The following is a 27,657-nucleotide window of genomic DNA, read 5'->3' as shown; positions in this document are numbered from 1 at the left end:
AGCAGTACCAGCTGGGTGTGTCACATGTGTTTGATTACATCAGATCTGATACATACAGATAGTAAGTATTACTATAGACAATAACCCCTGGGTAACACCAATAGCTGAGCAGTACCAGCTGGGTGTGTCACATGTGTTTGATTACATCAGATCTGATACATACAGATAGTAAGTATTACTATAGACAATAACCCCTGGGTAACACCAATAGCTGAGCAGTACCAGCTGGGTGTGTCACATGTGTTTGATTACATCAGATCTGATACATACAGATAGTAAGTATTACTATAGACAATAACCCCTGGGTAACACCAATAGCTGAGCAGTACCAGCTGGGTGTGTCACATGTGTTTGATTACATCAGATCTGATACATACAGATAGTAAGTATAACTATAGACAATAACCCCTGGGTAACACCAATAGCTGAGCAGTACCAGCTGGGTGTGTCACATGTGTTTGATTACATCAGATCTGATACATACAGATAGTAAGTATAACTATAGACAATAACCCCTGGGTAACACCAATAGCTGAGCAGTACCAGCTGGGTGTGTCACATGTGTTTGATTACATCAGATCTGATACATACAGATAGTAAGTATAACTATAGACAATAACCCCTGGGTAACACCAATAGCTGAGCAGTACCAGCTGGGTGTGTCACATGTGTTTGATTACATCAGATCTGATACATACAGATAGTAAGTATTACTATAGACAATAACCCCTGGGTAACACCAATAGCTGAGCAGTACCAGCTGGGTGTGTCACATGTGTTTGATTACATCAGATCTGATACATACAGATAGTAAGTATTACTATAGACAATAACCCCTGGGTAACACCAATAGCTGAGCAGTACCAGCTGGGTGTGTCACATGTGTTTGATTACATCAGATCTGATACATACAGATAGTAAGTATTACTATAGACAATAACCCCTGGGTAACACCAATAGCTGAGCAGTACCAGCTGGGTGTGTCACATGTGTTTGATTACATCAGATCTGATACATACAGATAGTAAGTATTACTATAGACAATAACCCCTGGGTAACACCAATAGCTGAGCAGTACCAGCTGGGTGTGTCACATGTGTTTGATTACATCAGATCTGATACATACAGATAGTAAGTATTACTATAGACAATAACCCCTGGGTAACACCAATAGCTGAGCAGTACCAGCTGGGTGTGTCACATGTGTTTGATTACATCAGATCTGATACATACAGATAGTAAGTATTACTATAGACAATAACCCCTGGGTAACACCAATAGCTGAGCAGTACCAGCTGGGTGTGTCACATGTGTTTGATTACATCAGATCTGATACATACAGATAGTAAGTATTACTATAGACAATAACCCCTGGGTAACACCAATAGCTGAGCAGTACCAGCTGGGTGTGTCACATGTGTTTGATTACATCAGATCTGATACATACAGATAGTAAGTATAACTATAGACAATAACCCCTGGGTAACACCAATAGCTGAGCAGTACCAGCTGGGTGTGTCACATGTGTTTGATTACATCAGATCTGATACATACAGATAGTAAGTATTACTATAGACAATAACCCCTGGGTAACACCAATAGCTGAGCAGTACCAGCTGGGTGTGTCACATGTGTTTGATTACATCAGATCTGATACATACAGATAGTAAGTATTACTATAGACAATAACCCCTGGGTAACACCAATAGCTGAGCAGTACCAGCTGGGTGTGTCACATGTGTTTGATTACATCAGATCTGATACATACAGATAGTAAGTATTACTATAGACAATAACCCCTGGGTAACACCAATAGCTGAGCAGTACCAGCTGGGTGTGTCACATGTGTTTGATTACATCAGATCTGATACATACAGATAGTAAGTATAACTATAGACAATAACCCCTGGGTAACACCAATAGCTGAGCAGTACCAGCTGGGTGTGTCACATGTGTTTGATTACATCAGATCTGATACATACAGATAGTAAGTATAACTATAGACAATAACCCCTGGGTAACACCAATAGCTGAGCAGTACCAGCTGGGTGTGTCACATGTGTTTGATTACATCAGATCTGATACATACAGATAGTAAGTATAACTATAGACAATAACCCCTGGGTAACACCAATAGCTGAGCAGTACCAGCTGGGTGTGTCACATGTGTTTGATTACATCAGATCTGATACATACAGATAGTAAGTATAACTATAGACAATAACCCCTGGGTAACACCAATAGCTGAGCAGTACCAGCTGGGTGTGTCACATGTGTTTGATTACATCAGATCTGATACATACAGATAGTAAGTATTACTATAGACAATAACCCCTGGGTAACACCAATAGCTGAGCAGTACCAGCTGGGTGTGTCACATGTGTTTGATTACATCAGATCTGATACATACAGATAGTAAGTATAACTATAGACAATAACCCCTGGGTAACACCAATAGCTGAGCAGTACCAGCTGGGTGTGTCACATGTGTTTGATTACATCAGATCTGATACATACAGATAGTAAGTATTACTATAGACAATAACCCCTGGGTAACACCAATAGCTGAGCAGTACCAGCTGGGTGTGTCACATGTGTTTGATTACATCAGATCTGATACATACAGATAGTAAGTATTACTATAGACAATAACCCCTGGGTAACACCAATAGCTGAGCAGTACCAGCTGGGTGTGTCACATGTGTTTGATTACATCAGATCTGATACATACAGATAGTAAGTATTACTATAGACAATAACCCCTGGGTAACACCAATAGCTGAGCAGTACCAGCTGGGTGTGTCACATGTGTTTGATTACATCAGATCTGATACATACAGATAGTAAGTATAACTATAGACAATAACCCCTGGGTAACACCAATAGCTGAGCAGTACCAGCTGGGTGTGTCACATGTGTTTGATTACATCAGATCTGATACATACAGATAGTAAGTATTACTATAGACAATAACCCCTGGGTAACACCAATAGCTGAACAGTACCAGCTGGGTGTGTCACATGTGTTTGATTACATCAGATCTGATACATACAGATAGTAAGTATTACTATAGACAATAACCCCTGGGTAACACCAATAGCTGAGCAGTACCAGCTGGGTGTGTCACATGTGTTTGATTACATCAGATCTGATACATACAGATAGTAAGTATTACTATAGACAATAACCCCTGGGTAACACCAATAGCTGAGCAGTACCAGCTGGGTGTGTCACATGTGTTTGATTACATCAGATCTGATACATACAGATAGTAAGTATTACTATAGACAATAACCCCTGGGTAACACCAATAGCTGAGCAGTACCAGCTGGGTGTGTCACATGTGTTTGATTACATCAGATCTGATACATACAGATAGTAAGTATAACTATAGACAATAACCCCTGGGTAACACCAATAGCTGAGCAGTACCAGCTGGGTGTGTCACATGTGTTTGATTACATCAGATCTGATACATACAGATAGTAAGTATAACTATAGACAATAACCCCTGGGTAACACCAATAGCTGAGCAGTACCAGCTGGGTGTGTCACATGTGTTTGATTACATCAGATCTGATACATACAGATAGTAAGTATAACTATAGACAATAACCCCTGGGTAACACCAATAGCTGAGCAGTACCAGCTGGGTGTGTCACATGTGTTTGATTACATCAGATCTGATACATACAGATAGTAAGTATTACTATAGACAATAAATTAACTTATAATTGTGGATACCTTATTGAGAACTTTCTAGACAACTTTGTAGTGATTATCAAATTGTTGTCCAAAAATTTGGTTGTAGAACACCAGAGCTCTGTCCATCTTGAAATCATAGTTTTGGTTGATCAAGACTGTGGGTGGCAACTTTTAGTCTCAAAATAATATTTGATCCATTGTCTAGCAAATATAACATACTTTATTCATTTCCTTGTTTATTTTGCTTCATCAATATTCACCTTTAATCACCATCTTTTTCCTGGTACCATACCATTACAATGAATTATCTTGTTTGTGTGAAATTTTAGATATTAAATAATTACATTAGATGTATGTTTCATCATTATACGTTATTTTGATTGGCTAACAGCAATCTCATGTCATTCTTCATTTCAAAATGAATTGCATGAATTGTAACATACATGATGACACACGTTTCCCCAATAAAGAGTACAAGTAAATAAAAGAAAAACTTGATAGTGATCGTGTTTTCATGATCATAGCACTTCATGCGAAATGATCTTCGGTCAATGCTTTTACCCCCCAATGAATCTACAAAAAGAAGCATTCAATTCTAAAATAAAATTAACATTCTTCAATGAGATGAGGAAGAAAAAAAACATCTGTTTAATGAACCATATACAATCTATTCATATCTAATATAGTATCAAAAAATCAGCCAGGTTTTAATATGTTTTTGTTTATTTACAGTTTGTATGGACGACACATAGCAGCTGATGCAGCACCTCCACCAAAAACAGCTGATAAATCAAAGAAAATTAGTCGCTCAACTTAGATGTATACAGGACTGTTACCTAAATACTCACACTGCCATTTGCATTTAGTCATTTTAAGATATTTTGATATGATGAACAGTTAGACATAATAATACCATAATTATATTGTGTTTAAATATCAATCTGTAGCATTAACCTTTAAGTTTAAACACCTTGGTCATACTGCTAACAACTAGGGAAAAAAGGTGTAGTAGACAAAGTTTCATACTTCCTATGCTGGGCTATGTAATTCATTTGTTATATAAATATAATTACATTAGATGTATGTTTCAATTTTTAAATATTACTCAGCCACTGTATATAGGATGTTTTTGAACCTTAGTTTGATTGTGTTTATAGGAGTTAGTCTCAAATATCTGAAACCATGATATTTTGCAGAAAACAATCTATAGAGACAATATCATATGTAGATGAGCATTAGAAAAGGACCACATGTTATAATGCCCAAATATTAAACCAATTTAAAAAGACACAAAGAAAGAATTTGTTTTGAAAAGTGTAATAAAAAAGTTGTTAATGTTGCTCAGAATTACACAATTTATTGTAGAAACCAATAAACAGAATTTGTGTGAAGCTCTTTTTTTAGAGATATTTTTAAAAGGTTGGCCAGTTTTGGGGCCAAAGATAAACTTAATAAAACATTTTTAAGCAAAATTTACAAAGGATCTAGATCCTTAAATAAAATTTTGTATTATTCATATCATATGGTGCTATCTCTTTGTTAATATTTATTGTTGTTTTGTATACCATTGCTAAATACATATAAGAAATGAGCTTTTAGCATTATTTTTATATTATTGTATGAAATATTTATATATAGCAGCATCAAATACAGCTATATAACTTTTGCTTTTTGATTCTCTAACATCAAAGTTAAGAAAGGAATATACATGTAGTAAGACTAGTTAGTATACATGTATGTCATGAACTTTTATTAACAAAAAATAAAGGAAACCATGTAAATTTTATTTGCTAGTGCCAAAAACAAGCTTTATTGTCCCCCCCCCCCCTTCTTCTATAAATGAAGAATATATGATGTTTCCTTTTTTTGTATGAAGGCATATAATTTTAGTTCAATTTATACTTGAAAAATACAAAATTTGGGGCAATTCACCCGTCCCTTACAGATTCATAAGAATATTATTACTTTCATATTTAATATTCATGGTGTTAGGTACAAGTCAAGTTCACCTAACATGTGTAGTGATATTCAAAAAAGTTGTTTGGATGCTTTTATAGTGTGAATTATTTCACTTTGCATCAAACATTTTACTGTTATAGCAAGTTAATGAATAGTAATTGCCACTGTTGATCTACAAATGTTAACCTGAAGAAATATTTCAGAAACAAAAATATTTATAAAATGTTTACTCTTTGATGGATGACAGAGATAATGCATATTTAATTAGAATAGGTTGTTTTTTATATGCAGATGCTGAAAGATTATGAATAGATTAATTTTTTTTTACTATATTTGTACACAAATTAACTGTAAATCTATTAAATAGCAGGATCCTTCAGATATTTGAAGTTAGCAGCTCATTTGTTATAAAAAGACAGTGTAATTTTGATATACTCAGCCATTGCAATATTTCCAAATTTCTGATAGGCATATTATTAGAACTCTTACAAGAAAACTTATTGGTGTATCCAGAGACAGTATTGTAGATATTTTCCTGACAGTCCTGTAACTATCACTTTCATTCAACTCTCAGATAAATGCTCTAATTCATAAAACTTAGCGTTGTTGTTTTGTTTTTTTATTTCTTTGCCTAGCTTATTATACTGATAGGAATTGTACTGCATGTCTGAATATATTTTATGTATATTGAAGTAGAAAATATTGATACAAATTATTTAATGCTTGTATGTATTTTGATATGATAAATAAAATGTGATATATTAAGATTCCTATTAATTACTAACACACATACAGGGATGATGAAGAGTTGATGGGTTTACATCTCCATCAAACAGGGTCCACCTGACCTGGTTTCATTGATCTGCAATCAATGTTAAATCTGATGATTAAATTCGTTTCTTTGATACTATAAGCAGCAGTTCAACTATATTGGTGTAAGGTGTACATGTCTTACTGGCATATTTCATCTGACCTTGGTATTATTTTACTGTTCCATTTGTCAAAGTTAGTTATTTGTGTTTTGGTGTGTTTCTCAGATACTGTAAGCAATATGTCAACTATATTTGGTGTATAGAATGGTGGTCAAGTGTAAATGTCTATCTGGCAGTTGTCATCTGACCCCCACCCCTTAGTTCATTTAACCCTAGGTAATTTTACATTTTTGTAAAGCCTCTATTCCTAACTTTATCAACTATTGTTTATTAAACCCACTTATTTCATAGTGACAAAACAGTCACATGTAGTTACTTTTCTTTTGCAATTTGACCTGTATAAATTTGTGATCTGACTGTGTTATCTTTATTTTTGTATAGCCTATACAGTTTAAACCAAACCCCTTACAAGCTGAAGATAATATTCAGACAAGACAGGTGTTCTGTTTATGCATGTAACTATGTTATATAACAAGGTGGTACCAAACAACTTTAGCTCGTTTAATTTTTATTAAATTTTGACAAAATATTTACCTTATCATTTGTCAAATATGTTAAATTTCAAAAAATTTGAACCACACATTTTATCGGGAAATTTCATTGAATTTATAACAGTTTGTCAAATACTAATTTTGATAGATGTAGTGAGAAGATTAAAATATTTCCTTAACAATAGAACATGATAAAAATGTTCAGCTGATTTTTACAAAGTTATCTCCCTGTAGTGTTAATAACCACCATAATGGAACCAATGGAGGAGACAAAGTATTATCCCCCAGGGCCCCCACTTTTCTGAGTGGGGATATAAATATTACAAGCATATCGGGACAAAAGCATGGTAATGTAATATACATAAATTTGCTGTGTACAGGACTGTCAAGCAAGACCAACTTTTTAAGTTCACAAGATATAAACATCAAAGTGTAGGAAGACATTATTTGGACTCTTCACTAACCCATCAAGATATAAACATCAAAGTATAGAAAGACATTATTTGGACTCTTCACTAACCCATCTTTGCTCTTACTTCTAAATGCCAATGCTTATCAGAGAAGAATCAAATAGTTTTGTTCAAGACTGGTTTAACTGGACTGACAATCTAAACCCAGGCCCTACAAACAAGTGCTGGTTCAAGACCAAAGAAACAGTATGTTTCATGTAGAGAGGGAGAATGATTATTTTTTTTAAAGTTTCTGTATTGAATGTCAAGTATACAATTAGTACATTGTTATGTGGCCAAAAAAAAATAATTAAAAGGAATGATACATGTACAATTTAAGTTGATACAAATTTATTTGTTGAATCTTCAACATATTTGTCTCTCCTGTGAAAAGAGAATGTTTATACAGCTTTATACTTCAGGAGGTAGATGACCTGAATGCTTTATAACTTGTATGTAGATACCTTACGTTACAAAGTTTCTATTATATGTCCATTGGCCTCATTTTCATGGTAAGACTGGATAAAAAACTATAGTTTTTTGTAATGTGATTTCTCAATAACAATGGGTAAAAGTAATATTTGCTCAACGGAATCCTTGCAGGGTTTACATCTCCATCAAATAGGGTCCACCTAAGCTGGTTTCATGGATCGGCAATCAATGTTAAATCTGATGACCAAATCTGTTCCTTGGATACTATAAGCAGCAGTTCAACTATATTGGTGTAAGGTGTACATGTCTGAGTGGCATATTTCATCTGACCTTGATATCATTTTCACTGTGTCAATGTTAATTATTTGTGGTATGCTTCTCAGAAACTATAAGCAATATGTCAACTATATTTGGTGAATGGAATAATGGTAAGGTGTAAATGTCTATTTGGCAGTTATCATCTGACCTTGACCTTATTTTCATAAGTTAATGATGAAGTTTACATAGTTAGGTCCTTTTCTCAGAAACTATTGAAATAAGGTCAAATGTATTTGGTGTATGGATTAATTGAGAGGTACACATGTCTGTCTGGCAGGGATTATCTGATCTTGACCTTTTTTACATGCTTCATTGGTCAATGATAACTTTTGCTGGTTAAATCTGATACTAAAAGGAATAGGTTAATGAATTTGGTGAAATTGAATGATTTCAGGTGTACATTTCTGTCTTGTAGGTATCATGATTTGATCTGGCTTTTATTTTCATGAATCATTGGTCAATGTTAAGTTATGTGGCTTGTTTCTCCGATACTATAAAAAATATGTTGACTTTACATTTTCAGTTTATTGAATGATAGTAGGGTGTGCATGGTTTTATGCTGCTTCTGCTAAATATATGGTTGAATTTGCCTGATAAAAACAATATCTGTAAGTTAAATTAGTTTAATCAATAATAATCCATGAAATATCTTTTTAAATCAAATTGAAAACTAGAGAATGGATGCTCAACTAGTACTGCTACCAGGAAATCTTTCTTTCTGACATATTGACAACTACAAAAATTTACATATACTGTAAAAATTTCAAAATGACCTTCCTGAACAGTATATATAAGTGTATGTGAGAACTGAAGTATAAAGAATGCTTTTATTTATCAATGAGAACTAAAATTAACATTGAATTGCAATGCAACACATTTTAGCAATATTTTGAAATGGAGTTATCCTCCTTTGTCCATGTTGTACTTGGAACTTTAAAAAAAAACATTTGTACACATGCACAACTAATATAATTCTTTTAAAAATAGTCTTCTTAACAAGTAAACACATACACATCATTTTGTAAATTGAGTATATGAGTATATATTTTCAATCTATTGTTAGAATAGACATGAATATAACCTTATGAATTTCCACCTCACAGCACTATGTTGTTTGAACTCTTAAACCTAGAGATGAGGTTTGGAATATATGGATATATAGCGTTAAAGCCAGAATTTTGATTGCTTTTCATGCAATTTTTGACCCAAATATGATATTTGTGATGAAAATTTATGTAACTATAGGTTTTTGAGTGGCAGTTTTTAATCATAATCTTATACATTCACTAGTCCGAGTTATAAATATAGGTCAAAGTAACTTGTATGTTCATGAAAAGTAAATGTATTACACACAGGACTGTAATGGTGAAATATAATTGAAATGTAAATAGCCGAAGGTCCTGAGGGGTGCTAGAGTTGACCAAACTCAAGATGAATGGCCAAAGTGATATAAAATATTGCAGATCATTCTACTACACAAGAGGACTCAAGTGAGAAAATATGACTGGTATCTTAACATCTGGTCCAGAGCAATGATTTTAAAACAAAAATTACCAAACTGATTAAATCACTTTTCATAAAGTCAAAGTGACCCTAATGTTGCTGAGCAGTAAGACATATCATCAAAGACACAGTTCAGAAAAATGAACCTGCAAACAAGTTTGGACAATCATATAGATAGACAAAGGTAAACGTATCAACCCCAGTCACTTTTGTAGATGTCCATAAAAATCAATTTAAAATCTAAAATCATAATGTTTGTCATAAGACCAACTCATTCAGTTTGTGTTTCAGGTATTCTGCCTTTTCTGTAGTCTTGATATGTATCCATTCACTGTGTGTAATCTGAAAAATTAAGCTGGAGTTATAATGTGACAATATTATTTTTTGAAATTTTAATAACAATGAAATTTACAACTCAGTCCAGCTCTTGTTTTCTAAATAAATATCAACCAATTAAAGTTATATACTATACTAATTGTTTACCATATACTTTTTATATTACAATCCATCAGAATAGCTATATGAAGATATCTATTGCAAACCAGATGCTCCGCAGGGCGCAGCTTTATACGACCGCAGAGGTTGAACCCTGAACGGTTGGGGCAAGTATGGACACAACATTCAAGCTTGATTCAGCTCTAAATTTGGATTGTGATTAAATAGTTGACACAGCATAGGTTTCTGACACAGAATAAATGTGTTCTAATGAACTTAAAATTTTTGTTTTTTCTTAGAGCAATTTTCACTATGCTGTTGAATATTAATCCTCTCAAAAAAATGTTTGAAGAAATTTTCTTTTTTATTTATGAAATTTCAAATGAGAAAAATTGAACCCAATTTTTTTAACCACATCACCCTTTCCCTTATTCCAAAACTAATATCAATTAAAATTTCTAATGGAGTTTGCAACAATAACTACTCATTTAAATACATCATAAAATATTAAGATGTAAAAAAACTGCTTGTAATCACTGAATGGTAAAGATTATTTTAATTTATCAGTTGGTAGTAAAAAGTGAATATACATTGTATATTGTATATAACAAAGATTTAAGTTGATTCTGGACAAAGAAAGATAACTCCAATTAAAAAAAAATCTTGCTATTGCACAATATTTTGCAATTAGATATTTCTTGCTTACTATTCTGGACAAAGAAAGATAACTCTAATTAAAAAAAAATTTGCTATTTCACAATATTGTGCAATTAGATATTTCTTGCCATTGCGCAATACTGTGCAATTGAAAAGACTTGCTATTGCACAATACTTAATATAATAATTTTAGATCCTGATTTGGACCAACTTGAAAACTGGGCCCATAATAAAAAATCTAAGTACATTTTTGGATTCAGCATATCAAAGCCCCAAGATTTCAATTTTTGTTAAAATCAGACTAAGTTTAATTTTGGACCCTTTGGACTTTAGTGTAGACCAATTTGAAAACAGGACCAAAAATGAAGAATCTACATACACAGTTAGATTTGGTATATCAAAGAACCCCATTTATTAAATTTTTGATGAAATCAAACAAAGTTTAATTTTGGACCCTATTTGGACCAACTTGAAAACTGGGCCAATAATCAAGAATCTAAGTACATTTTTAGATTCAGCATATCAAAAAACCTAACTGATTCATTTTTTGTCAAAATCAAACTAAGTTTAATTTTGGACCCTTTGGACCTTAATGTAGACCAATTTGAAAACGGGACCAAAAGTTAAGAATCTACATACACAGTCATGACAGTTAGATTCGGCATATCAAAGAACCCCAATTATTCAATTTTGATGAAATCAAACAAAGTTTAATTTTGGACCCTTTGGGCTCCTTATTCTGTTGGGACCAAAACTCCCAAAATCAATACCAACCTTCCTTTTATGGTCATAAACCTTGTGTTTAAATTTCATAGATTTCTATTTACTTATACTAACGTTATGGTGCGAAAACCAAGAAAAATGCTTATTTGGGTCCCTTTTTGGCCCCTAATTCCTAAACTGTTGGGACCTCAACTCCCAAAATCAATACCAACCTTCCTTTTGTAGTCATTAACATTGTGTTTAAATTTCATTGATTTCTATTTACTTAAACTAAAGTTATTGTGCGAAAACCAAGAATAATGCTTATTTGGGCCCTTTTTTGGCCCCTAATTCCTAAACTGTTGAAACCAAAACTCTTAAAATCAATCCCAACCGTTCTTTTGTGGTCATAAACCTTGTGTCAAAATTTCATAGATTTCTATTAACTTAAACTAAAGTTATAGTGCGAAAACCAAGAAAATGCTTATTTGGGCCCTTTTTGGCCCCTAATTTCTAAAATTGTTGGGACCAAAACTTCCAAAATCAATACCAACCTTCCTTTTGTGGTCATAAACATTGTGTTAAAATTTCATAGATTTCCATTCACTTTTACTAAAGTTAGAGTGCGAAAACTAAAAGTATTCGGACGACGACGAAGACGACGCCGACGACGCCGACGACGCAGACGACGCCAACGTGATAGCAATATACGACGAAAAATTTTTCAAATTTTGCGGTCGTATAAAAAAACTTATTCTGCTTTTTTTATATTATTAAACAAATTACCATTTGAAAATTGTTCAAATCAATCACACCATGGTAATTATTTTTGTATGATCATTTAATTTAACTACTAAACAAGGATGCACAGATAATTCTATAATACAAAGACAATAAAATCATGTGTTACACATCCATTCCCCGAAAACTTGTGATTAATTTTTTTTTAAACTTACTGTGAGAACTTTGTAACCTTGACAACCAAGATGTCGGATTTCCATATCTACTGGACCTTTGAGAAGTTTTTCAGGAATAGTGAGATCATGAAATCCTAAAACTTTGACGGCAACTCTGTAAAAATCATTGAAACTAAATTATGTGTTGTAAAATTAAAATTGAGAATGGAAATGGGGAATGTGCCAAAGAGACAACAACCCGACCATAGAAAAAAACAACAGCAGAAGGTCACCAACAGGTCTTCAATGTAGCGAGAAATTCCCGCACCCGGAGGCGTCATTCAGCTGGCCCCTAAACAAATATATACTAGTTCAGTGATAATGAACGCCATACTAATTTCCAAATTGTACACAAGAAACTAAAATTAAAATAATACAAGACTAACAAAGGCCAGAGGCTCCTGACTTGGGACAGGCGCAAAAATGCAACGGGGTTAAATATGTTTGTGAGATCTCAACCCTCCCCCTATACCTCTAGCCAATGTAGAAAAGTAAACGCATAACTATACGCACATTAAAATTCAGTTCAAGAGAAGTCCGAGTCTGATGTCAGAAGATGTAACCAAATAAAATAAACAAAATGACAATAATACATAAATAACAACAGACTACTAGCAGTTAACTGACTGAAAGATTATGATTTCATCATATGAACATCAGGCACAATCCTTCCCGTTAGGGGTTTAGTATCATACCATCATAACATATATGAGAAGAACATAACCCGTGTCATGCCAACAACTGGTTTTTGAATAAATGTGTTTAGTTCCGATGCAAAGACCCTATAAGTGAATCAATATTAACGCCAAAATATGCAATCTTTAATGACCTGACAACAGTATCGTAACTATATCCCTTCTTAATAAGTCTATTCAAAGGTTTTGTTAGTTTTTGAGGTGAATGTAGTACATTTTGTATTAAAAAGAGATATCAAATCAAACATATGGTAAAATAAATGTGAAATAAATAATTAAAGGACCACAGTACTTGTTGTGAAAAATACACAGCCTGATTTAAAGGAATTAACTTTTTCATAACAAAATCTGCCTAGATTATGGCTGGAATGAACAACTAATATGATTCTCAAATTTTCATTTGACATGTTGTATTTATTGTGTTTTGTATGCATAATTTCACCAACACTGGCATACTTTTTGGTGCATAAAAGAGGCAAACAGGTGATTTGCATACAATGTTATCAGAACTATGCTGTTATATTAAGTCAGTGCATGCATCCATACAATGGAAAAACCAATGAAAATCCATTTTTTGTACTGATTTTGTTGTTGAATAAACGAATTTAAATTATATTTTCTTCCAGATCAAAGTTAACTTGCATGTTTGATGAAGACATTGATTTCCTAATTGTAAAATATCTTTATTTTATTGGTTGGACTTCTATGTCCTAGGTTTGTATCTCTATTTCTTGGCTAATTTGAATACTTACTACATGCATAATGTGAAAAAGGGGTAAGGCAAATCCACAAAAAATTGGATGGTAAAATTTGTATGCAATCCTTAAAGTTTTTGCAATCGTACAAATTTTCCAAAATTTCCTTCCAACTAAAACAAGAGTGCACACGCTGAAATGTCTCGCCTTCTTTACTAATTATTGATATTATGTTGATAGTCCCAAGTATAAAACTTTATTAAAAACTGTCACATAAACTTAGCATTAACCAAGATAACTAAACAAAGACCAATGAACCATGAAAATGAGGTCACGGTCAGATGAACCATGCCAGGCAGACATGTACAGCTAACAATGCTTCCATACAACAAATATAGTTGACCTATTACTTATAGTTTAAGAAAAATAGACCAAAACACAAAAACTTAACACTGAACAATGAACCGTGAAAATGAGGTCGAGGTCAAATAAAACCTGCAGGACTGACATATAGATCATAAAATATTTCCATACACCAAATATAGTTGACCTATGGCATATAGTATTAGATAAAAAGACCAAAACTCAAAAACTTAACTTTGACCACTCAACCATGAAAATGAGCTCAAGGTCAGATGACATCTGCCCGCTAGACATGTACATCTTACAATCATTCCATACAACAAAAATAGTAGATCTATTGCATAAAGTATGAGAAAAACAGACCAAAACACAAAAACTTAACTATAACCACTGAACCATGAAAATGAGGTCAAGGTCAGATGACACCTGCCAGTTGGACATGTACACCTTACAGTCCTTCCATACACCGAATATACTAGACCTATTGCTTATAGTATCTGAGATATGGACTTGACCACCAAAACTTAACCTTGTTCACTGATCCATGAAATGAGGTCGAGGTCAAGTGAAAACTGTCTGACGGGCATGAGGACCTTGCAAGGTACGCATATACCAAATATAATTATCCTATTACTTATGATAAGAGAGAATTCAACATTACAAAAAATCTGAACTTTTTTTTCAAGTGGTCACTGAACCATGAAAATGAGGTCAAGGACATTTGACATGTGACTGACGGAAACTTCGTAACATGAGGCATCTATATACAAAGTATGAAGCATCCAGGTCTTCCACCCTCTAAAATATAAAGCTTTTAAAAAGTTAGCTAATGCCGCCGCCGGATCACTATCCATATGTCGAGCTTTCTGCAACAAAGGTTGCAGGCTCGACAAAAACTATATTCAAAATTTTTAAAAAATCTCTAAAAATTTTCAAAGCCTTTTTTAGTTATTAAATTTACCTATGATACTCTGATGATGTTTCCTGTGCATTTACATATTCTACAGGGAGTCCAGAGTTATCTATACACAGCTCTACATCTAAAATCAATAAACAAACTTAGCATCTGACAGTGAAAAATATAAATTAACACAAGATGCATTTATAATGTAACTTTTTGTACAAGTTTAACAACAATTCTTTTACATGTATTAAGACTGTGCATACACAATTTGAAATTCAGTTGAGCTAGTTTTGACTTATCATATGAAATTTAAGTGCTGAAAAACAAATATATGAAAGAACTGATGTACATCTATGGTCAGGCTTAAGGATTATCTTGCTATTATCATAGTTTGCATTTTTCGCTAGCCAAGGATTATGATCCACTCCCGTTCTCTTCACCCTTGGCAGATTAAGTCAACATTTGTGAAAACAATGTTGCGCCATCTATCGGAAGATTAAAGTCACCCCCATTTCGAATACATTATTCTTGACCAATGGTAGCACTTGAACTCTTCAATTTGGAGGTAAAAACACGGTAGCGTCTAGATTCTACACACTTAAGAAAGCCGGAAGTGAAAATATACGTCAACATTCATGCATTTGTGCATGAAACATACACAGGAAATTCTACTAATTGATTAAAAACATTCAAGTTGTCACTTAATATAGTCATATGTTTATATAATGTAAAGACTTGTTGCACAATAAACATGTGGCAATTGTTTACAAACACTTTTTACATTTACACGTGATCATGTTATAGGCGGTTTTTGATTGGATGCAGCGAGTTTCGACTGCAACCAATAAAAATCCTTACCTTGTGTGTCCGAAATTTTATCTTAATCCGCCAAGGGTGAAGAGAACGGGAGTGGATCGTAACCCTTGGCTAGCAAAGATGCATAGTATGATACAATAGCATATATGGAATATGAAGTTTTATCATCTCTAGCTTTTAACAAATTTCAAGAAGATATAGAAATTTTTACCAATTTTGTTGCCATTTACTGTCATTGTATTTCTTTTACAAAACTGGTCTTCAGGAGCAAAAGTTTCCAATGCAGAGAAAACGTCATCACACATTGTTTTCTTTACTGCATTGTTCTGAAAAACATGAAGTGGAAATCAAAAAACATATATGTTTTCCTTATTTGTTTGTTCTAAAAACACAAACAGAGTACCAGTATACATAATGATCATTAGAGACAAACCCTGCCAGAAATGGCTTTTTTAACTGCAACATCCTGAAATAAGTTGTTTTGTGAACTGAATAATTTAGAATTAATCCTTGGTTTGTCATGAATTCTTCTGTTTATACACTAGTCATGCTAGTGGGGTTTATTTAATGCTATGACTCAAATAACAAGATTTATCACACCAGGTTAAAACATTGACATTGTGATAGGTTTAAAGCCATCATGTGGTGACCCCCTATGGATCTGTAGTGGGTTAGTATGGGGACGAAGTCCCCAATAACAGTAGAAAATTCAATAAAAAAAAAAATTCAGGAAAATTTCCCGAATTTTTCATTGTACTAATGAACTCAAAATCGTTCAATTTTTTTTATGTCATGTTTTGAAATCCCGGACCTGCGCAGAAATGTACAAAGTACTTCCTTTTTCCGGTCTCGTTTGTATGAAACTGAGTAAAATATATATTTATCAGTCTAGTATAAAATAGGAAGGAACGCGCAATACCAATTTCATTTTTAATAATTCCTTGATACGAAAAAACGTTACCTGATGATAGAGTTTTTTTGTTTACATTGCATATGACGTCATAATTTAAATAACGTCACAACTAAAATCCCTAACAACAGAACCAAAATCGGAAACGTTACGGTATTTCCGTTTCTTTTTTTTTAACAAATATTTAAGTTACAAAAAAATAATTCATACAGACTTCGTCCCCATTTACAGGTAATGCCTGCCTCATATTAAATTTCATAGGGGGCTCAGGAAGCCTCTTCAACTGTTAATTATGACATCATCTAATGGTGTAGTTGTATTTCATTGTATATTTTTCTACAAAACACATCAGGAAATGTCCTGTGTGCGATAAATTCGTTAAGGTTCACTACTGACTCCCTATGAACCATAGAGGGTGAGTAAAATCCATAAGAGTAAGAGATGAGGCCTTTCCGCCTGACCACCTATAAATTTAACTATAAACCCCTTTTTTAAATCAGTAAAATGTTCCCTTCATTATTGTGTAGGCAAAGACTAAGATGTTCGTCATAATTACATTTATATATGCCAGGTGGTATATGTATACACATCATTTTATACTGTGGCATCATTATTATTCGTTAGATACCAATTTTGTGGATTTCGTTGTAACAGGTGAACCACAAAATTAAATGTTCAATGAATAACAAATTTCCTATAGTCTTATAGTCCAGACTTTGGCAAAACAATGAAATCATTATCAAATATCCATGAAAATATAAGTTTTACTCAATTCACAATTTAATATTTCTCTGAGCGAAGCCTGATACGACTGTAGAGGTCGAACCCTGAATAGTTGGTGAAGTTTGGACACAATGTTCAAGCCTGATACTGTCTGAATTTGGATTGTGATCAATTTTTTTTACCTAATATAGGTTTTTGACACAAAATAAATGTGGTGTAAGATCTAAAAATTTGAAATGGGTTAAATAATTTGTATTAAATTTCAATTAAAGATTTCTTGCTATTGCTAAATACTGTGATATTGTGCAATACTGTGCTCTTGTGTTATACTGTGATATTGTGCTACTGCATAATACATTTGTACTGTCATGACTGTACTATAGAGCAATACTGAACAAAAGAAGATTTCTTGCTATTGCCAAATACTGTGCAACTGATGATTTTTGCAATTGCTCAATACTGTGCAATTGGATATTTCTTGCTACTGTGCAGTACTGTGCAATTGAAGATTTATTGCTATTGTGTAATACTATGCAATTGAAGATTTGTTGCTATTGCACAATACCTAATACAATTACTGTTAATTCAGAAATTATTGTTTTTATTATTGCGAAAACTGTGACAGGGTTATAATCGCTATAATTTAAACTCGCATTTTGAACTTTTTTTATTAAGAATTAAACAGATTTTTCTCAATATCGCAAAAATTAAAATCGCATTTTAATTTAAAATTATGAAATCACAATAATTAATGCACACAATAATTTCTGAAGTTACAGTTTTTACACTACCTGTTTGGTGTGTATCTCCTGCCATATCAGTATATTTTATTTTATATATAAATCAGAAAAAAACCAATGTAAAAATAGAAAATTTCAAGAAGAAAAAAAAGAAAAAATTATGAAAATAATAAGTCTCCTTCCCCCAAATTTTTGAACCCCCTTTGGAGTAATTACCTCTAAACTCATTCTCTGCCTTCCCTTTGTGGAATGGTACCTTGCAGTACAATTTCAGCAAGATTCTTGAACACAAGTTATTGTCTGGAAACTAGAAAAATGCTTGTTTTTTTATTCCTAAATGTTTAGGGCAATCACCCTCAAACCCAATCCAAGCTTTCCCTTTGTGATATGGAACCTTGTGGTACAATTTCAAAGAGATCCGTACACTTAAACAATAGTTATTTTCTGGAAAAATGCTAGGTTTTTTTGCCCCTTTTTGGCCCCCAATTCCTAAACTGTTGGTACCATAACCCACAAAATGAATCCCAACCTTCCTTTGGTGGGATTGAACCTTATGGTCAAATTTCATAGAGATCCATTTACTTAAACTAAAGTTATTTTGCGGAAATTAAAAGTCTTTGGTCGGCAGGAACGACGACAACGTGATACCAAATATACAACCGCATTTTTTTTTGGTGGTCATATAAAAATTGGCACCCATGAAAATAAATCTATAGTATCATTTTTTTTGTAATACAATTTCAAGTGTATACCTGAAAATAAGGCCTATCAATTTTGCATTTGCTACTGTCATTGACTGTCTTGTACATGTATGAAATAAGTTTTTACCTTTCCTTGTTCACACTCTGATAAAAAGTCCTGAGGTAAATAAGCCCCACTATAATCTGGAACATCAAAGTGTGCAGCACTGTTAATGCCTAATAGTTTAGGATGATACTGCCATTTGTTTGCACCTGAAACAATAAATTGAATTAATTAGCTCTAATTTTTATTGAAAATCTAAAATTATCACAGACTTTAAATGATTATTCTTTTAAATACTAGTAGTTTAATAGTTTCAGAGATATTTGAAAAAAGGGTATTTTTTTTGGTAAAGGTAACACCTACAAAATGTATCATGCTGATTATGTCTATATATAAGGAATCGTTTGATACTTTTTCATATTAGCATTTTTGTAGATCTTGTACAGATGATCATTTAAGTTTTTTGCAGTTTCTTTTTCTACATTCTACCTATAACAGATAATCTATAACTAATGACAAATTCCAAGTCACTAAGTGATGAGAATAATATTTTAATTTACACAGGCAAAAATAAAACTAACAAGAATGTGTCCTCAGTACACGAATGCCCCACTCGCACTATCATTTTCCATGTTCAGTGGACCGTGAAATTGGGGTAAAAAGCCAATTTGGCATTAAAATTAGAAAGATCATATCATAGGGAACATGTGTACAAAGTTTGAAGTCGATTGGACTTCAACTTCATCAAAAACTACCTTGACCAAAAACTTTAACCTGGAGCGGGACAGACGGACGGACGGACGAAGGAACGGACGCACAGACCAGAAAACATAATGCCCCTCTACTATCGTAGGTGGGGCATAAAAAGTATTGTTAAAAGATCAACATGAAAATAAACAAATGATAAAAGTGTTTTGCGGTCAGAAATCTTAGTTACATTAATCCACTAACCTCCTTGATCAAGATGCTTTTTGAATTCAGGTTCCAACACAGTTGCTATTAACTCTGGTGTAGCTTTCCTTAAAACTGCTAGTGACCATACTATATTCAACCATGGTAATGGGGAGGTTTCTTTCATACTTGTATCTATCAACTTAAGGCAGTGGGACTGCAACAGCTCAGCCTTGTCCTCTGGACAGTAATTTAAAGTAGAAGCTGAGAAGAGAAGGTTTTCTACATCAGCTAGATCAAGTTCCTGATTTTCATTAACCAGCTGGTTTAACAGACATGACAATGTCTCTTCATGGCGCCATCCTAATATACTTGCCGATTTTAGAATGTTTAGTGTGGACTTGCTGCTATTTAAATCAGATTTCATTATGTCTGCTGATAATTTATTAAACAAGTCAATGTCATATATGGCTAGCTTTCCACATGAAAATAAAAGACTGCTAATTTGCTGTATATGTCTTTTTTTGTATGTTTTGTTTAAATAAAACAGAACCAAACGTAACAATGATTCATTTCTAGAACCACGAATTGCGGAATAAACAATAATATTACAGTAATTATTTACTGACATGTGGTCTATCAAATCAAAGACCCGATCTTCTAGCTTATAGAAAAACTTAGTATCTTTCCTTGTGCTATAATGTTTCATTAGATACATCAGATGTACTGGTTTGGTTTCAGTCATACGTCTTTTGATTATGCCTTCACAATGAACACGAACTGTTTTTCTTAATTGAGTTTTGGGGGACTCATGACATTTATGCAGCTCTATAACTAAATCCAAGTCAGCTTCTCGGATTTTCCACATTAACTCATTTTCAACCAGCTCTACTACAGCAACATCTTCTGGGAAAAGGGATATAAGTGAACAGGAACAATCCAATAGTTCTTTCAGTGATAACTTCTTGTAATTTGTTTCTACGTATTCTATCAGCTGTTTAAAGTTTTCATTATCTAAAACTGAGGATTCATTATTAAGGCTAAGTATGCTTATTCTTTGTAAACCATTTGTCAAAATACGATGAACATCTTTAGGGTATTTTGAATGTGCATCTAGACAAAGCTGTATAATCTTTTCTATTTCTGTTTCAGATTTAATCTGTTTCAAAACTTTTTCAACAGCCGATTTTTCGTTTCTTAGTCTACTGTCTCCATTTTCCTGTCCTTGTTTTTTGTTGACCTTACTTTTAATTTCATGTATTTTACTTGCTTTTGTTTGGCTTTCATTTAACATATCCAAAGGATCGACCTTTATATGTTTGGATTCTTCCTTCAGTTCAATATCTTTGGAATTTGGAATGTCTGTATTGAATATTTTTCTGATAATAGTTTTGCCAGAAATATTGACATCTGGTTTATAATTCTTTTTGTCTTCTTTTTCTGGTATAATTTTTAGTTCTAAGGATGTCGATGACCATCTATGAGCAGATGTGGAGAATGCTCGGAGAAATGGAAATCTTCTTCCTGTTGCACATCTTAAAATTCGAGGGGCTGTTGATAAATAACGACTGGTACTTGCCATGCTGCTAACAAATCCTAGAAAATAAAACAAAGGAAAACTATATTTACAACTACACCTGCATATGGGATAAACATAAGTTACATTCCCCAACTAATTCAGTATTCAAGAGCTTGCAGTACCTACTCAGACTTGGTAAAAGAGGGGGTGAAAGATACCAGAGGGACAGTCAAACTTATAAATCGAAAATAAACTGACAACGCCACTTCAGCTAAGGAATGTGAAAAAACAAAAAAAGCTTAAATTCCACTCTTGAAAGAGATACTGGCCTGATGAAATTAAAATGGCATGCAAAGAAAATAACCACCATTTCTGGAATTGGAAGGCAGCTGGTTGTCCAAGAGATTAGGAGAACATACACTTTAGAAATATGAAAAATGGAAAACGCAAACTTATGTCAACACAGAGACAAATACAAGTGGTTGTTGTAAACAACATCACAGCTAGCGAATGTGAACAAAATCTTTTCTTTGAGTTAGTGTATGGTATGGAAAAAACATCGCAACAGAAATTTAAGAATGGTACCTGTGACAACCCTGATTCAATAAGGAAAAGGTCGGCTGATTACTTTGAGTAACACCCTCAGACTCTAACAGCAAAGATGTTCTATACAACAACCAAGTGGAGAAAGACTGTCTGTTAATATTTGAGGATACATATATATAGATTTTCTGCCAGGAAACATTACATTCACTCTGTGGTTAAAGTTTTTTAAATTTTAATAACTTTCTTAAACTATGCTGGATTTGTACTAAACTCGGTCAGACGGTTGTTTATGATCAAAAGCTAGTATCTAGAAGGAAATTTATCTTACTTATAAATGGACTTACTTTTCTTCCAGTTAACATTACATACAGATGTACAGTCTGCAGTTAAAGTTTTTAAAAACATTTATTAGATTCATAAACTATCCTAGATTTTTACCAAACTTAAGGAATATTTCTATTGATTTTTTTCCTCAATTTTGTTGAGCCTGCGAAAACCCTTAGGCCTTACAAATTTTTTTCTAAAGTGCTTTGTCTATATGTGTTTCTTTGATATATATAACGTGGCTCTGTACTTATCATGTTTATACATTCTGTTAATGTGCAATTGTAAAACATTTTTGTATGCTTGTCTTTCATTTTTGCTATGTGTTTTGTCTATATCCCTCTATACATGTTTAACATTTAAACTTTAAACACCATATTATGAACATAGAGAGAGGCTGTGTTCCCAACCTGTTTGGTGCAAATATTACCTGGCTTTGTACTTATACATCCCTAGTTAGAGATTACTCTGACGTCCAATGGCTGTTTTGCCAGACAAGCTGGGGCCATGCTACGTCAGAGTTCATCCCATATCAAAAAGTGGATATTTGCTGTCCAAAATAGATGCGCTGCTTCATCACTTCTGGTTCCAAGGGACGGCCTTGGAATTATATAAATCGGGTATCAATTTGTTCATTTTTCATTTATCTCTTCATTTATGTAAGTTTCACCTACCTACTACCCTTCATTTTCTCAAATTTAGACAGCAGTTTTTACAGTGATCCATCGATTCAGACATTTTTACTTTTATTTTCAAACGTATGTCAAGTTACAAGAGATTTCCTGACCTTGAGACTCAAATATGCAAATATTTATACATTTTTCACCTCCTTTAAAGGAGATCGATATTTAACATTTAGTAGCCAACCATGATGTTTCACCTCCTTTACAGGAGATCGGTATTAAGCATTTAGTGCCCACCACGATAACATTCGGAAGCTCTTGGGTATTAACATTGCTTGCATCGTAAATGAGTGAGGTGTTAGATTTATATATTCAAATTGACCTAGGTTCATATGTATACATCATCAGTGTTCTAGCCAGGATTTGAAAAGGGCAGGCTGCTAGTCAGAAAAAGGGCAACTTTACTCGTGAATGTCATTAAAAAAGGGCAATTTTACATGTAAATTTATTTTAGCCTCATAATTTTTATCATGCATTATTGAAACATCAAGTTTCAGTTAAAATGGAGTAATGTAATTTATGTCTTTTGGCACAATTTTATTTATAGTGGACCTCATAAATCTATGGTCATGATGCTGAATCCCTCATGTCTAATACATTTGTCTAATATTGTACATTGAGCTGTCTTGTATTTGCTGTGACCACATGTATAATAGCCATAGCTTTTACATCTCTGCTGTCACCTTATCGGAATATAAATATCCATTAGCAACAAATGGAAGTGTTTAACGACCTTGACTGGCTATACAGCCCTCGCACCGTCGGCTGGGTGCCCGAAGGCGATTGATGAGCGTTTAAATATTTTCTGCTGTGGGTCAGGAACTGGTAGTAGAGGACGCCGAATGGAGACCGCCATCTTGGTTTTGGTGAGTAGATTTTTCTTTGTTTACTATTTTGATGTTATTTCTTCACTAACGGCTGCTTTCAGGGCCAGTTTGGTCAGCTTGGCAGCCCGCTAGCCTCGATGATGGAGTACTGGTAGATGAATCGTGGACGTAGTTCTAAAGATGACAGGAAGCGTTATCAGGACCAAAGCCGTGAGGCAGTTACATGCAGGTCCTATCACTCAATACCTAGGATACAGCCCTCGGACGTTAATCGGCATAACACTCCCCATGATACTACTACGTCTATCTGTACGGCTTGGATTGGTTTCTGTCATCTTAAGTAGTAAGTCGATCATCTAACTGTAAAGCAGGTAAAGGAGAGCTGGCCCAGCACGTCAGTTCAGCTTTAATCACTAAGACGTGACTGAATGAAATGATATCCATTAGTTCTATTATTGGGAATTCTTTATTGTACTTGATAGATCAATTAATGAAAGTACAATTGCAAAATATAATTTTCAAAATATTTACTTTTTAAGTGTATTCAACATGTTCAAGTGAAAATAATTTAAATTAATATTCTAATATGCATTTGCATTCAATCTGTTTTATAATTAATCTCTTTACGAAAATAAACATAAATTAAGGTAATATATTGTGAACAGGTGATAAATAAGGGGAAGTAATCAAATTGTTTGTCAAACTTTTTTGGAATTCACAAATTGTTTAAGACCTAAAGGTAAGTTAATTGGTGTTAATTAACAATGTGTTTGACACCAAAGCTGTAAGGTCAAGCCATACACTTAATGGGTCACTTAATTTGACAGCTTGCACAGGTAGCTGAACTTCCTGTTCATGGAACAATTAAGATTTACCGGTATTTTAAGGCAGAAAAATGAAGATTTTTCTGTGATAAAAACAGCAGGGCGCCAGAGGAACGGCAGAAAAAAGGCACAGGCGTCAATAAAAAAGGGCAGGCGCTGCCCCCTGAATAAACGTTGTAGCTAGAACATTGAATCATTTCCTTGTAGACTAGTCCATTGTGCCCGAGTTTTTTCTCGTGATAACATGGCAATCTTTCAAAATGAAAGTGGTAATGCCAGAATCAGTGGTTCACTGTGAAAACTGTCTAAATGTGAGAAAATAAAGGGTGACAGGTAGGTGAAACTTACATAAATGAAGAGATAAATGAAAAATGAACAAATTGATACTCGATTTTATATAATTCCAAGGCCGTCCGTTGGCACCAGAAGCAACGAAGTAGGACATCTATTTTGGATGTGCAAATATCCACATTTTGAAGTGGGACAAGCTCTGACGTCTCACCGCCCCAGCTTGTCTTGCAAAACAGCCGTTGGACTAGTCCGAGATTACTCTGACGTGCAACGGCTGTTTTGCCAGACAAGCTGGGGCCGTGGGACGTCAGAGCTCGTCCCATATCAAAAAGTTGATATTTGCCCACCCAAAATAGATGCGCTGCTTCGTCGCTATTGATGCCGACTGACGGCCTTGGAATTATATAAATCGGGCATCAATCTATTCATTTTTCATTTATCTCTTCATATATGTAAGTTTCACCTACCTGCGAACCTTTATTTTTCCATATTTTAACAGTTTTCACTGTGACCCATCGATTTCGGCATTTTGACTTTCACTTTCAAATGGACGTCAAGTTACGAGAGAGTTCGTTGTCACGAGACTCAAAATATGCAAATATTTATATTTTTTCACCTCCTTTATAGGAGATTGATGTTTAACATTTAGTAGCCAACCACGATTTTTCACCTCCTTTACAGGAGATCGGTATGAAGCATTTAGTTCCGACCACGTTACAATCGGAAGCTCTCGGACATTTAGATAACTTGCATCGTAAACGAACGAGGTGTTACATTATGGTCATTTGCATAAATCATCACTGTTTTCTCGTTGTCACGTGATTATCTTTGAAAATGAAAGGCAAAATGCCGAAATCGATGGGTCTCTGTGAAAACTGTTAAAATATGGAAAAATAAAGGTTCACAGGTAGGTGAAACTTACATAAATGAAGAGATAAATGAAAAATGAACAGATTGATGCCCGATTTATATAATTCCAAGGCCGTCAGTTGGCATCAGAAGCGACGAAGCAGCGCATTTATTTTGGGTGGGCAAATATCCACTTTTTGATATGGGACGAGCTCTGACGTCCCACGGCCCCAGCTTGTCTGGTAAAACAGCCGTTGGACGTCAGAGTAATCTCGGACTACCGTTGGACGTCAGAGTAATCCCGGACTAATACATCCCATCATTGTGTTATTGCACTATGGTAAATTAGTGTATTCTTGTCACTGGTAATGATGCCCAGCACTATCATTTTGTCCTATCTATTGACTAAACTTTATCAAACGATTGCTTTGAGTTTGAGGAAACTGGACCTTTTTACTATAGTCTATAGTTATGTAACAGGACTTTCTGTGTTGGATTTATCCGATCCAAACAGACAGACTAATAAAAAAAAAGATCCATAGCAACAATTATTAATTACTACTTGTGCTCGTTTACCTTTTTCTGAGTAAAGGATTACATTTTACATACTCAGTGGAATACCCCTGACCTTGGTTAACTCAGACTGGTTTCTTAAACTGGACTTCAATGAAGAAACGTGAACAATTATCTGGTACCAGTAGAATTAGATAACATACAAAACAATATCGGATGACAAATCTGATCGTATTACAATTGTAAATTGATCTGTATTATTAACAACAGATACACTATTATATTATAAGAAATTTTCCGAAACAGACTTTTATATTTGTTACCATAGACAAAAGACAATATTTATTTAAACTTATGATAGCACAAACACATGATTTACATTAAGTACCTGTCTTTGTAAAAAGGCACTGGCTACGGTTACATGGAAATGTAACAATAATAAAAATATTATTGTTACATTGGATACTAAATACCGGAATGCATGGTTGGGTAAGGACCTGTTTAATTACGAATGTAACAATAATTATTGAGGCTACGGTTACATTGCGTTATTGTTACATGAAAAAAAGCAATGTACGATGGGACTAGTAATATGTACTAAATAATAAAAGATGAAGACATTTATTACATACATTTATAACATACAATTTATTTACTGTAAATTTTTATTTACAATGACAATTTCTACAAATCCAGTAAGTTGTTTTTGAAGGCCGACACATTTTTGATGAACGAAATTACGTCCTCCACGGATACATGTACATACAGAATTTCTTAGTATTTAAGTTACAGTTAGCAAACTTTGCTTTTGATTATCAATTTGCGTCAAGTTATAAAGCTGTATGAAATGTATGTCTTGATATTGTTTCAGTTTCGTTTAAAACGCATCCCAAGTTTTATTTTTTTCACCATAAACAAAATTGGTCCAAAGTATATTTATGACAGTAATAAGAGTAGGTGTGCAGATAAATACTTTAAAAAAGTGAAACCATTGAACTGTATTTTTCGCCTTTGACAGTCACACTCCTAATCTTGAGTAATATACCGGATTACAGATGTGTCGAGGTTTCTGATTGGATAACAACACAGAGATGTCAGTATATATTCAGGAAAAACCATTAATACGTAGTAAAACTATTCAAGTTGTACACCATTTGTTGAATAATTTATCAGTATTAAATTACAAGTATTGTTTAGTACATATGAAAGAATGGAGTAATACAACTATAGAAGATTTAAGTTTATTAATCTAGCGTACTTT

The 27,657-nt window shown here is 33.7% G+C and overlaps 2 protein-coding genes across 3 annotated transcripts in view; one reads left to right on the top strand and one right to left on the bottom strand.

Moving 5' to 3' along the window:
* The window catches only part of LOC139512778 (ras suppressor protein 1-like), a 20,121-nt gene extending 13,690 nt beyond the window's left edge, over positions 1-6,431 (top strand). For both annotated transcript variants that reach the window (XM_071300679.1, XM_071300680.1), the window contains exon 8: positions 4,438-6,431. In XM_071300679.1, the coding sequence (XP_071156780.1) occupies positions 4,438-4,522 (85 nt within the window). In that variant the 3' untranslated portion in view covers positions 4,523-6,431. The remainder of the gene's footprint in view (positions 1-4,437) is intronic.
* A 2,462-nt stretch (positions 6,432-8,893) lies between these two features.
* On the bottom strand, positions 8,894-26,588 carry LOC139512777 (FAST kinase domain-containing protein 4-like). Its single transcript, XM_071300678.1, has 7 exons — positions 26,460-26,588; positions 20,081-21,616; positions 19,214-19,338; positions 16,224-16,338; positions 15,254-15,332; positions 12,540-12,654; positions 8,894-10,131 (listed from the first exon to the last, which is right to left on the bottom strand). The coding sequence occupies exons 2-7, from the start codon at positions 21,600-21,602 to the stop codon at positions 10,048-10,050; spliced, it is 2,040 nt and encodes a 679-aa protein (XP_071156779.1). The 5' UTR covers positions 21,603-21,616; positions 26,460-26,588; the 3' UTR covers positions 8,894-10,047.
* Between the last annotated feature and the right edge of the window lie 1,069 nt (positions 26,589-27,657).

The sequence above is a fragment of the Mytilus edulis genome, chromosome 2 (assembly GCF_963676685.1).
Source record: "Mytilus edulis chromosome 2, xbMytEdul2.2, whole genome shotgun sequence".
In the NCBI taxonomy this organism is placed as follows: Eukaryota; Metazoa; Mollusca; class Bivalvia; order Mytilida; family Mytilidae; genus Mytilus; species Mytilus edulis.
The sequence above is the reverse complement of the archived record's forward strand: the minus strand, read 5'-3'. Positions and strand labels throughout refer to the sequence as shown.

Excerpts from the sequence above, each read along its gene's own strand:
- LOC139512777 (XM_071300678.1), bottom strand. The coding sequence starts at position 21,602 with ATGGCAAGTACCAGTCGTTATTTATCAACAGCCCCTCGAATTTTAAGA. Across the intron at positions 19,339-20,080 it reads AAAGCATCTTGATCAAGGAG|GTGCAAACAAATGGCAGTAT; the intron begins GTTAGTGGATTA and ends TTATTGTTTCAG. Across the intron at positions 10,132-12,539 it reads AAGGTTACAAAGTTCTCACA|ATTACACACAGTGAATGGAT; the intron begins GTAAGTTTAAAA and ends TTAATTTTTCAG.